This window comes from Cetorhinus maximus, chromosome 14 (genome assembly GCF_964194155.1).
Source record: "Cetorhinus maximus chromosome 14, sCetMax3.hap1.1, whole genome shotgun sequence".
NCBI classification, from domain to species: Eukaryota; Metazoa; Chordata; class Chondrichthyes; order Lamniformes; family Cetorhinidae; genus Cetorhinus; species Cetorhinus maximus.
This window is the reverse complement of record NC_135892.1, coordinates 70,677,087-70,690,195: the sequence shown is the minus strand read 5'-3', so window position 1 is coordinate 70,690,195 and position 13,109 is coordinate 70,677,087. Positions and strand designations below refer to the sequence as shown.

At 45.6% G+C, this 13,109-nt stretch overlaps 1 protein-coding gene across 1 annotated transcript in view; it reads right to left on the bottom strand.

Annotated features, from left to right (window-relative positions):
* The window catches only part of cenpf (centromere protein F), a 102,362-nt gene that overhangs the window by 55,364 nt on the left and 33,889 nt on the right, over window positions 1–13,109 (bottom strand). Inside the window, exon 8 of the mRNA XM_078557066.1 lies at window positions 1,449–1,574. Coding sequence (XP_078413192.1) covers window positions 1,449–1,574 — 126 coding nt within the window. The remainder of the gene's footprint in view (window positions 1–1,448; window positions 1,575–13,109) is intronic.

Here is a 13,109-nt window from a genome sequence, read left to right as displayed (position 1 = left end):
AAATCCATAGAAATTATAGGACCAGACAGAAGAAATAATCCAGCAACTGACTATCAAGTATTTGTTGATCTCTTGAGATGGCACTTAGGGGTTTGGTGGGAAGGTGTCCCTTCATGCCACTGAACGTGTGTTCAGCTATGCGAGGGTAAGAGAGGGCATAGGCAGCAGTATGGAACTCCAAAACGGCAGTGCTATAGTTCAAGAGGCATATTTAAAAAATGGCGCTAATAGAGCCCAATTTTGCCCCCTATTTCTCAACATAAGGGGCTGGATTTTACAGGCCACCCAGGTCCCCTCCCATGCCCCAGCTAAAAGGTTGGTAGTGAGCCTACTCACCTTACTGACAGGTGACCCTCAGCAATTTAACGCAGGGAGTAGCATTAATCGCTTTAAGGTAAGACATCTGCCCCTATGTCGGGAGGAAGTCCTGCCTTGAGAGCTACTAGCCAATCAGATGACTGGCAGCTCTGTAGCCCTAGCAGCGCTAGACGGGAGTGGTGGCCACTGCTGGAATTACTGACAGTCCCGATGAAGCCGAGCCTGGACCAATAGATAGGTCTGGGGCATCGCCAGGGTTCAGCTGGCAGGCCCTGGCGAGAGGGGTGAGCCGTGTTTGAAAGGCTGGGGTGGGGGTTGGGGAGGGCAGAGGGTAAAAAGGGAGGTATGATTTTGGAGGTGTTGCCTCAGATGGGCACAGGGGACCTGCAAAGGAGGACCCTCCCTGCCTGACATCAGCCCATGCAGCTAAAGCCTCCCCCCCAGCCTAGATAGAATAGCAGCGAGGGCTGGATGAGGCCTTTAAGCAGCCATTAATTGGCTGCTTAAGGGCCTCAATAGCCCCAAGGGTGGATGGGTTGCCCAACGCCTCCCCCATCCTCCCTAAAATTTCAGATAGGTCTGGGGCAGGTGGTGGGATAGCCACCCACTGGATTTTTACGAGCCTCCGCCCACCCTTCAAACCTGCCAGCAGGGGGGTGTAAAATCCAGCCCATTCACCTTTTTAGAATGCCAAAAGTGCAGAAACATGAAAATATCTTTACAGTTCTCAAATACTTTGCTAAAAGCAGAATTTAACTTATTGGTGATGTTTTATTTCAGCACTTGCTCCAATTCAAGTTTACAGGATTGGCAGCCTCAAAAAGTTTTTTTTTCTTTGTTATCTCTAGCTGTGATACTATTGCTTAACTAAAGAATGAATTTGCTCTCACTCTGCCAATTTAACTTTGGCAGCAATCTTGAAGTTATGATAGGGGATGGGGAGAAGCCCAGAGGAAATACATCCCCATGACTGGACTCCCAAGTTGCACATGTCAGTTACAATAATGTATGGAAACTGCCTTCATAAAGCAACTATTTTCATCTTCAAACCATAATGTGCATTTTTACTTGAGTAGGCTTTGGTTACAAGTAAAGCTAATGCAATATACTGTAAGTGCATTCTTTATCACCTGTTGGAAGTCCCTTTCCTTGTCTTTTAACTTCTGCTCCATGTTGCGTCGTGTACTATCAGCATTTTGCCTATGACAGCTTAGTTCATCTGACACTTGCTTTAGCTTTTGTTCCACCGTCGCACACTAACAAAGACAAAAATAGGAATGTGACTTTTATATTGCTCTGGAATGTACTCTGCCACAAATATTATTGCATGCAAGAGAAAATCACTTCAAAAATGCTTAGATTCATAGAATATCATGCATCAAATATGTAGTTAAGTTTTACTTTTAAATTTGATGTGTTACTTAGACCCAAAAGATATATAAGACAGTTTCACAACTGTACACACAGCTGCAGCTTGTGTCCTGTCAAATTCGGACATGAAAATATTTTTGCCTTTCTGATCAAATGAATCTTATATTCTTCATTGAAGGTGGTGGCTGGTATTTTCCTGTCCCCGATTGGACAGGAACAGAGGTGGGATGGCAAAAAAAAAAAGGGCCGACCAGTATGGTTGGAAATTCTCCCATCTTTTCCTCCCTCCGCCATTTTTGAGGGGAGGGGTGGGAGTGGGTCTCAGAACCCACCCGCTTCTATTAACAAGGCAATTTAGTTCACTATATTAATTTTGTAAAATGCAGCATTAAACATGAACAGATTTTAAAAGCTGTACTTCTTGCTAATGAAACACTATTGGATAATCATGTTCTATAAATTTATATACCAACACTGAGGACAGAATCTAGTTAATTTTTGGATGAGTTTTGTTAGAGAAGTCCAACCTCTGATCACCATGTACTTCTTAATTCCACCACCCATAGTTCACAAAGAGTTTACCAGCCTTAGGGCAGAATCATCCCAGATTTGCACCAAGTGCAGTAGCAGGCGGGAAAAAGAACATTCTATCTGCCGGCCTCAATGGCAGCTTTTCATGCCTTATCATCCCAATCTTGCCTCATTAATTATGCATTCCTGGGAAACACACTGTCTTGCTAGTGGGTGGCCTCCAATTCACCCACCACACTGTCACCTTGCTGCTTCTTCATGCCGAGTGCCAGATTTAAAGTGCAGCTGCGCACACACCTCAGTGCTTCCAGCCCAGGACTGCTGCACAGAAGACATGGCCCTGGAGGCAAGAAGACTGCAGCCCCCCTGATTCAGTGACGCATCCCTGGGATGCTTTCTGGACACATTGGAGCCCACCGCTATGGCCACAGGAGGCCCATCAGCATCACCACTCTGGCTTGGGAGGTGGTGGCAGAGGTGGTCAATGCCAATGCTGCACAGTAGAAGCTGGCCATCAAGCGCTTAAAGTTGCCACCAAGGTAAGGCAACCATCTCATCACTCTAAAATCACGCACTCACAAGGCCATCACACATTCACTGGCAAATCACTCACAGCCAGCTCAAGGGACATCACCACTCACTCTCACACATACCCTCACATCTCCATATGGCATCATCTCCCCTGGAGGCTGCCTCCTCAGCCTTCACTTGAGGCCACTTGCACAGATCAACATGTGTCCCCACAAACCCTGGGATATCCCCCTTCCCCAGTAACGCCCTAGCACTGCAGCCTCTTCCCTTGCCTGACGCCACTTACTCCCCTTCTCCAAGCAAGCCATAGCCTTGCAGCTGTTGTAAAGCCACCCCCTCATGGCTGGACTCATAAGTAGAGACCTGCCCATAGGCCCCCCTAAAAGTGATGTCGATGTGGAGTCAATGATTGTTTCCTGGGGATCAAACTAAGGGTGGGCGTGGTAGAGAGAATGATGAGTATAATGGGGGGCACAGGGAGCTTGAAGGATGGGAGGGCAAGGGCGCATCTGTAGTTGTAGAAAGGATGGCGAGGGTGGTTGGTGTGGGCTTGGAGGCAGACACGGCCTCTGGGGGTGCGAAGGAGGAGGTCAGGAAGGTCAATGTGGATGGGGCTGGGATTCTCAGGAAGGTAGGGAACCTGTACTTTCACCTGGACATCCCGGAAAGAAAAGGGCTCATGTTAATAGGTGACATTGAGGAGGTGAAGGTGATGCCGGGGGAACTGCATTGATGGGGGCAAGGTGACTGGGGGAGGGGGAAGGATAGGAACTGGATAAGAATCTTAACGACCACCATGGCTGTCAAAATCGAAAGTGAGCGAAGCCTCATGCTGGACAGGCACAGGTGCTGCATGGGAGTGTGATCAGTGGGTGGGTGGAGATGCAGGTCGGCTCAGATGGGCAACTGAAAGAGGAACCCAGCAGGCAGCATTGAAAATGCTCAGGATAGTGAGATGAGTGTGATGGATGAAGGCTCCGTGTGCGTGGGAGAGTGCTCGCACAGGACTCTGAAAGGCCCTGCCACAGACACATTTCTCCCTCCAGAACCATTTGTGAACTGCTAGTGGGGGATGCAGTTGGAGAACTCACAAAGCACGTAAATGAAGCTGAAAGGCAACATTACATATTATTCAGTGAAAGTGAATATATTTTCAGGTTATACAGCAATAAAACGTGTTCAACCACTAGTGATCAGAATTTCTTAAGTTTTCTAGGCCTACCACTTCTTCCAGGTGCTGCTTTGACATCCACAGCAGGGGTGGAGCCATCCTGTGCAAAGACCCGTGATGACTTCGGCCTTCATCCTCAGGAGTCCGAGAGCCCGCACTTTTGCTCTCATCCTCCGGACCAGCTGCTCCCTCTGCGGTGACAGAGGATGAGGTTGAGGGGGTCAAAGGCAAAGGGGACTCGGAGGGAAAGGACAGCCTCTGAGATTCCTGAATAAATGACCCAGGGATGTCCAACTGCCACTTCTCCTTCCTTTAGGTGCCTGAGGATCCTGGCCTGACTCCTTGGGAGGGGGGGCGAGGGGGGGGAAGAACACCTGAGGGATGTTGAGGTGCGCTATTTCCCTCTCACGTTGCCACTGCAGGAACTCACCCATGGCTACCACGATGGAATGCAGGTCTGCGTGCATCTCTGTGTCCTGCTGGGCCAGGGTCTCCAAGGCATCTTCCATCCTTCCCATGGAGGCACCACTTCATCAGAGAGCAGAAAGATGCATTCCTCTGACTGTCATGCCACTCTGTTATGGGCTTCCAACAGCTCTGTGTGACGTTCCCCAGCCTTATACTGACTCACCACGATGAGTTGGAAGGCCAAGTCCAGAGGCTCATCATCTGACTCAGATCTCACAGATGCCTCTTCCCCAGCAGTCCTTTGAGTGCCCGGGAGCTTGGCTGAACCTGCCTCCTCCTGCTGCTGACACGTGTCTGTGCAGTGACCATCAGATTGTGAACCCAACCTGCTCTAGGTCTAGATCCCACCGAGGGATGTGTCTCTGCGCTGGTGGAGGGTGTGGGTAAGTGCTGAGATGGGGTCTTCCAGGCTGCTTATTTCCAGCTCTTCTCTAGAGGAGGTGTCCTCCTGGCTGGAGGTAAGGATGTGGATGGAGCTGAGGGAATGGCTGGCTGAGGGAGTCAGTCACTTGGCAGAGCTCCCTGTGAACCAAGTAGAGATAATTAGTGCATGGCAGCAGAGTCAAACAGGAGAGAGAGCAGTCACAGTTGCATTGAGAGGGGGATGATGTGGGCAGGATCCTCACGTGGGAGTTCGCTGCCGACCTCATCATCCACGCAGGCACGGTCCACATCCTCACCAGTGAGCACAATGGCATGCTCCTCAAAGTGAGTGAGAGATCCAATGTGGGCCACTCCACCCCAGGTCTGGGACCTCTCCCTCTGTTGTGAGCCAGCTTCTCCTGCATGAAAACAGACGGAGAGAGTGGGAGCAAGACATATGGCACTGTGAAATGTTTGAACGGGATGAGGATGCGATCTCCAGTGGATATGAGCCTGATGGAGATGTGAGGGTGTGTGTGAGAACTAGTGATATTGTCCCTTGACGTGTGTAATCCCTGTGAATGTGTGAAGGGTTTGGGAATGTGTGAGTTGAGAGTGATGAGGTGGTCGATTTATCCTGGTGGATGAGAGCATTCATTCATTCTCTTCCTGCATTAACCTCCTCTTTGCTCCAGTGGTGCTGACCACAGCTGCGACCACCTCCCAGGCCAGATGGGCGATTCTGATGGATCTCCTGCGGCCAGAACGGGGATAAAGGACATCACGGTGGCCTTCCAATGCATCCAGCAGGCGCCCTAGAGAGGTGTCACTAAATTTGGGGCTACCATCTTCTTTGCTTTCAGGGCCATCTGTCGTCTGGAGAAGAACTGGTCTGTAGACATGAAGTAGGCATGCACTCTGGTGTGGTTTAAATATGGTGCCCAAAGCGAGGGGGAGCTGAGGTCACAGCAGAGCGGGCAAATCTGAGTCCGCCCACCAGTGATCCATCATGTTTCCCGTGAATACATTATTAATGAGGTGGACTGTGCCAAGAATAGGACAATACGGTGCGAAAAGCCGCCATTGCAGCCGGCGGGTAAAACATCATTTTCCTGCCCACTACTGCTCTTTGTGCAAATGTGGGACGATTCCGCCCTAAGTCTTTTAAGTATTCACATTCCATTTTTGTAACTCCCTTTCTACAACTACAGATTCTAGCCAACTCCAACTCTTCCCCTCCCCAAGTCACTGTCCAGGGGGATTCAATCTCCCTCAGTATTCTCAGCCCTCAGGGAAGATGTCTGGAGATCTGCATTTTTTAAGACTTCATCATCCTGTAGAAAGGACGACACTTTAGCAGCGTTGCTGGGAAGCAGAGTGTAGGTTTCAGCATGACTGAACTATAAGGACAAGAAAGATTTTTCAATGAAAGATTGATCCAAAAGAGAAGACTGAAGAGATTCCACCTTCGGATCCTCTGGGACTAGAAGAGAAGAACTTAGGACACTCTGAGGAGCTTGTTGTTCCCTCGAAGGACTCTGGGAAGAAGCTTCAGAAGAGAAATGATCTTCAACTTCAGTAAAGACCGTCACACTTATATCATTAAATGCTGTATCAAAGACTGAAAAGGTATTGAAGGTCTGAGATTCCAATTAATTTAGACAACAAAAGAAAAAAACAACCAACTTCCTGTAATTCTGTCAGGAAAAGAAGAGTTGATTTCCCATTGATATTTCAGAAGGGCCATCTATTTTATGTCAGCAGTGGTAAGAGAGCCACACTTCTCTCTGTATGGGGTTGCTCCACTGTGGGCAATGGGAAGAATTTCTGAGAATATGGAGACAAGACAAGTTCATCTTCTGTAATTAGAAGAATTTACTGTAGTTGATCAGCTCGGGAACAAGATTGCTGTACAGGATTCTGCAGCTTCAGAAGTACAAAAGATTCTGCCACAGCTTCTGTGCTGACCCTCAGCTCTGAAGAGCAGACGACTTTCAGCTGGGCCTGAAGAAAGTCAATTGACTTTCATAGAGTCAGATTTATACAGCATTGAAACAGGCCCTTCGGCCCATCGTGTCCATGCCAGCCAATAAGCACCTATCTATTTTAATCCCATTTTCCAGCACTTGGCCCATAGCCCTGTATGCTATGGCATTTCAAGTGCTCATCTAAATACTTCTTAAATGTTGTGAGGATTCTAGGATTCCTGCCTCTCCCACCCTCTGTGTTCCAGATTCCAACCACCCACTGGGCGAAAACATTTTTCCTCAAATCCCCTCTAAACTTCCTGCCCCTTTCCTTAAATCTATGCCACCTGGTTATTGACACTTCCATTAAGGGGAAAAGTTTCTTCCTATCTATGCCCCTCATAATTTTGTATACCTCTATCAAGTCACCCTTCAGCCTTCTCTGCCCTAAGGAAAACAACCCTAGCCTATCCAGTCTATCTTCATTGCTGAAATGCTCCAGCCCAGGCAACATCCTGGTGAATCTCCTCTGCAACCTCTCCAGTGCAATCACATCCCTCCTTTAGTTTGGCAGCCAGGACTGCACACAGTACTCCAGCTGTGGCCTAACTAGCGTTTTATACAGTTCCAACATAACTTCCCTGCTCTTATATTCTATGTCTCAGATAATAAAGGCAAGTATCCCATTTGCCTTCTTAACCACTTTATCTACCTGTGCTGCTGCCTTCAGGGATCTATGGACATGTACACCTAGATCCCTTTGATTATCTGTACTTCCTAAGGTCCGACCATTCATTGTGTATTTCATTCCCAAAATGCATCACTTCACATTTCTCAGGATTAAATTCCATTTGCCACTGCTCTGCCCATCTTGCAACCCATCTATATCATCCTGTAATCTAAGGCTTTCCTCCTCACTATTTACGACACCACCAATTTTCGTGTCATCTGCGAACTTACTGATCATACCTCCTATATTCACATCTAAACCATTAATGTACACTACAAACAGCAAGGGTGTCAGTACCGATCCCTGCAGTACACCACTCGTCACAGGCTTCCAATCGCAAAAACAACCTTCGACCATCACCCTCTGCTTCCTGCCACTAAGCCAGTTTTGGATCCAATTTGCCAATTGCCCTGGATCCCATGAGCTCTTACCTTCTTGACCATTCACCCACACGAGACCTTGTCAAAAGCCTTACTGAAGTCCATGTAGACGACATCAACTGCACTACCCTCATCTACACAACTAGTCACCTCCTCGAAAAATTCAATCAAATTTGTTAGACATGATCTCCTCCTGACAAAGCCATGCTGACTATCCCTGATTAATCTCCGCCTCTCCAAGTGGAGATTAATCCTGTCCCTAGAAGTTTTTTCCAATAGTTTCCCTACCACTGATGTTAGACTCACTGGCCTGGTTTATCCCTACTACCCTTCTTGAATAACTACATTAGCTGTCCTCCAGTCCTCTGGTGCCTCTCCTGTGGCCAGAGAGGATTTGAAAATGAGTGGCAAAGCCCCTGCAATCTCTTCCCTTGCCTCACATAAGCAGCTTGGGATGCATCTCACCTGGGCCTGAGGATTTATCTGCTTTTAAGACCACTAAAACCTCCTCCCTTTCAATGCTAATTTGTTCAAGTATATCACAGTCCCCCTCCCTGATTTCTACACCTACATTGTCTTTCTCCATAGTGAACACGGATGAAAAGTAATCATTTAAAACCTCATCCACGTCCTCCGGCTCCACACACAGATTGCCACTTTGGTCCCTACTCTTTCCCTGGTTATCCTCTTGTCCTTAATATATTTATAAAGTGCCTTGGGATTTTCCTTTGTCTTGCCCGTCAATGTTTTTTCATGACCCCTCTTCGCTCTCTTAATTACTTTTTTTAAGTACCCCCCTACACTTTCTATACCCCTCTAGGGCTTCCACTGTTTTCAGCCCTCTGTTTCTGCAATAAGCCTCCTTTTTTTCAACCTGAGAAAGTACCAGGTTTTTAGCAGTGTGATCCTCTATGGACTTTAACCTGGATTCAGGCAAAGTTTTGTCTATGAAAGATTCTTCATGAACAACAGGAGATAAAGTAAGCTATACATTGTTAGATTCAATGGAACTAAGATCTGAATGCTGCTCAGCCATTAAAAGCACAGCTGATTCTTCTAAAAAGACAATAGAGACGTCATAAGGTGCATCCATCAACGGGGAAAGATGAATCAATCTCTAGGACCTCAATCTCCACGAGATCACTCAGCACTGCAAGCGATTCTTCCTCATCACTCCCTTAGAAGAGCCAATTGAGGTCCAGCAGGTCTTCATGGGGATGGTCACTCTCTGCTGCAGTGTCTTCTGTCTCCGCAAGCTCTGACCTTACTTCATGAAGAACGGAGAGGTTCATAACTTCCATGTCTGCCCTGGGTGTAGTGGATGGTGTCTCTGTGAAAGAAAAGAACTTACTGAGCGTATAAACTTCCTCAGCTTCTGAAAGCTGAATTTCCACTGCTTCAAAGTAAACGACTGAAGATTTTTGCATGAAAGACTGAGTCGTTTAAATGATGAGCATCATCTGCTTTTTCCATGATTCTTAGAAGTATGCCAACATCGCCACTCAACAGGTATGTACATTGATCGTGAAGAACATAGACAGAGTCAACGATCTGTCGCCGCTTGTAGCTAAGAGTAATAATCCTGCCTTTGATTGGAAGGGCTACGTCGCCAGGACCTTGTAACTTGATATCTGCTGGATAAAGAGTCATCAACTGAAGCCAGTCGAGATCATCTGCTAATATGTTAACAGAAGGTCCTTTATCAAAGTATCAAAGCATTGAATTTGGACTAAGTGACCAGTAGTCTGGATTAAGATTTTCTACTCCACCGAGGAACTCTGTAATTTGTCTTCTTCTGGGCTTTCCATTTCTTGGAAAGAACGTGTTTCATCAATACCAGCTGGCCTGCAACTTTGAATAAAATTACTGGATTTGCAGAAATGCTTGAAACTTGCCACACTGGAAGTATTCCACGCTCCACCCCATCACCACCACCCCCCGCATCACTGGACAGTCTTGGCATCTATACTGGGTTTTCATGCCACAACACAAGCATCTCAATGGCTGACAGCATGGAGTTTACCACCCTTTCGCTTGGTTTGGCAGGCTTTCATATGGGTGGGGCCGCTGCTCGTGGGCCCACACAATCCACAGAGTCATGTGAAGCCTCAAAGTCGCCACAAATTAGACCGATTAAATGCCTGAAGCTCAACCTGTCTCGCATACTTGACTGCTTGATCCAATGTAAGATCATCTTTGGTCTGTAGCAAGTCAGAGAGTTTTCATCCCGGATACCCACGATTATGTGATCGCGGATTAGCTCATCTTTCAATGCCCTGTATCTGCAAGAACTAGCTAGGCGATATAGGTCGGTTAGGAATAATTCAATTGATTCCCTAGGTTGCTGCGAGCACTGGTTAAAACATGCTTGTTCAATTACTAAATTTTGCTTCGGACTAAAATAGGTGTCAAAGACTTTAATAATGGGGTCAAAGTCCACAGTGGACTCCTGCACACCCTGCGTCTGCTACTGGACCTACCGCATAAATAAAGGAACTAACTTGAAGCTTTGGCTCATTTTTGGGAAGACCTTACGCTGCTTGGTACCGGAGAAAATGACGTTTCCATGTCAGCAGTGCGAGATCTCTCTACAGGCCCTTGAGACAGTCAATCGGGCAGGGACTGCTCACCAGGTACAGTCATCATTACCTCTCTGCAGTGTGCCTCCTTCTTCCGCAGAAATTTCTCAAGCTGTTTTCAAAGGTTTCTTCACTCAGTAGTTCCTTTGTTAACACCTATGTGTTTTTTACATCGCTGTCTCCACAGCTGCCACCATGTTGGGACTTGGTTCTCAGACTGACTGCAGACATGCAGGAAAGCAAGTCTAACACATGACTGACTGGTATCAGTAGTACATCATCATCTATATCATATATTAGCATATCCCATCTGTTAACCCTTTATACTACACTGTCAATTCTGAAAGCTACAGTGCTTATAGAATCAGAATAATACAACACAAAAGGAGGTCATTCAGCCCATCTGGCATGGGCCAGCTATTTGATTGCGCTATCCAGCTAGTACCACTCCTGTGCTCTTTTCCATAGCCCTGTAAATTATATCCTTTCAAGTATTTATCCACTTCTCTTTTGAAAGTTACTATTAAACCTGCATCCACTACCCCTTCAGAAAGTACATTCCAGATCACAACAATCCACTGTATAAAACAAAATTCCTATATTACCTCTACCTCTTTTCCCAATCAACTTAAATCTGTGTCCTCTGGTTACTGACCCTTTGGCTGTTAGAAACAGTTTCTTCTTACTTTTTCAAAACCATTCATGATTTTAAACACCTCTATCAAATGTCTCTGCTCTTAAGAGGAACAACCTTTCTGCATAACTGAAGTCCCCCTTCCCTGCCACCATTCAAGTAAATCACTTCTACACCCTCTCGTAGGCATCAAAGCTTCAAATCCTCCCTCAAATGTGGTGCCCAGAATTATGGAATTCTCTAGTTGGGGCATAACCAGTCTTTCATGAAGGTTTAGTACAACTTCCTTGCTCTTGTACTCAATTTCTCCATCAGTAAAGCAAGAATCTCATTCTTTTAACAGCCTTCCCAGCTTGTCCTTATACCCTCAAAGATTTGCATACACTAGGTCTCTCTGTGGGCCAAGTTTAAAATTCTTATTTATGAATTTCACCTTGTTTAATCTAGAGTAAGCAGAGAAACTGCTCCAGAATTCTGATAATGCTAATTATATAACCACTTGCTAAAGTTGTCTAACTTCATAGGAGCAGGGTAGGTCATTTAGCCCCTTGAGCCTGTTTCACCATTCAGTGAGATTATGGCTGATCTATGACCCAACTCATATCTGCCTTTGTCCCATATCACTGAATACTTTAGGTTAACAGAAACCCATCAATTCCAGGTTTTAAACAAACAGTTAACCTAGCATCAATTGCCATTTGCAGGAGAGTTTTCAACCTCTATCACCCTTTGCGTATGGAAATGTTTCCTAATTTCACTCCAGAGAGGCTTGGCTCAATTTTTTAGATTCTGCCCTCTAGTCCTAGACTCCCCAGTTGTTTTTCTTATACTATTCTATCAGTTCCTCTTAATAGCTTGAAAACTTTTATCAAATCATCCCTTGACCCTATAAATAATAGGCAACACAACCCTAGTTTGTATAATCTCTAATTTAACCCTTGGAGTCCGGGTATCATTCTGGTAAATCTACCCTACACTTCCTCCAAGGCCAATTTATCCTTCCTAATGAGTGGTGCCCAGAACTGGTCACAGTACTCCTGGTGTGGTGTGGACCAAAGCTACTAAGAGTTCATTTTTCGCTGCCTCGCCAAGGAAAAACATACGGTCTTCACTTGACTTGATTTTCTGTAATAATTTGAAATAACGAGCTTATCACATGGAAAAACATTGCTGCAAAGCCATATCCTACCATAACGCTTGAAGTAAAATAGGGAGCAGCTCATGCAAAGCGCCACTTTTATTTTTTTAGATAAGAAAATAAGGAATACTTAATATTGAAAAGCTCATGATTCACCTTGACATTATTAACAGGGCCTTATCTATTCAACCCTTGCTCCTGCTCTCAGACCTACTCATCCCTAACCTCCATTACTCGAGACCTCAAACACTTAATGCAAAAGAGAAAAGAGGGGCCACGCAAGGCAAATACTAATAATTGGCCCACTTGGATTAAGAGTTTAGCTTGCACACTGGAGGCAGACTTGTCTGAACAAGATGATAAGTGAATCACTGATAGATTGAGAGATTGAGCAAGATGTCTGACTGGAAAAAGTGGCTAGGAGTGTCACTTAAAGAACAACATTGCCAATTTGTCATCCATTTGCAGCTCAGGTTAAGAAAACTAAGATCAAAATTTTAATGCATTTATTATATACCAGGAAAATCAGGAGAATAACAACAGCAGCTATAAGCCATAGGCTGGTGAAGTCAAGGCAGGAGCAGGGTTGGGAAGACACAAGTACAGTGGCCATTACTTAAGAAATCCAGTCAATGCTGTCACAAGAATCCCAAAAATCAATTGAACTATGGAAATTTAACAGTGACATGGGTTACTTGAATGTCACATATTACAGGGTTAAAAAAGGTAACAGACTAAATTAACTAATTGCATGAAGAGGACCCAACCGCAACATTAATATATGGAAACAAAGTCCTCTTTTAAAAAGACTATGTAAATCTAGAAAATAGAAGAGGAAAAGGTGACCAGGTGTGTAGATGAGGGCAATGCATTTGACGTAGTCTACTTGGACTTCAGCAAGACTTCTGATGGGATACTGATAATGAAG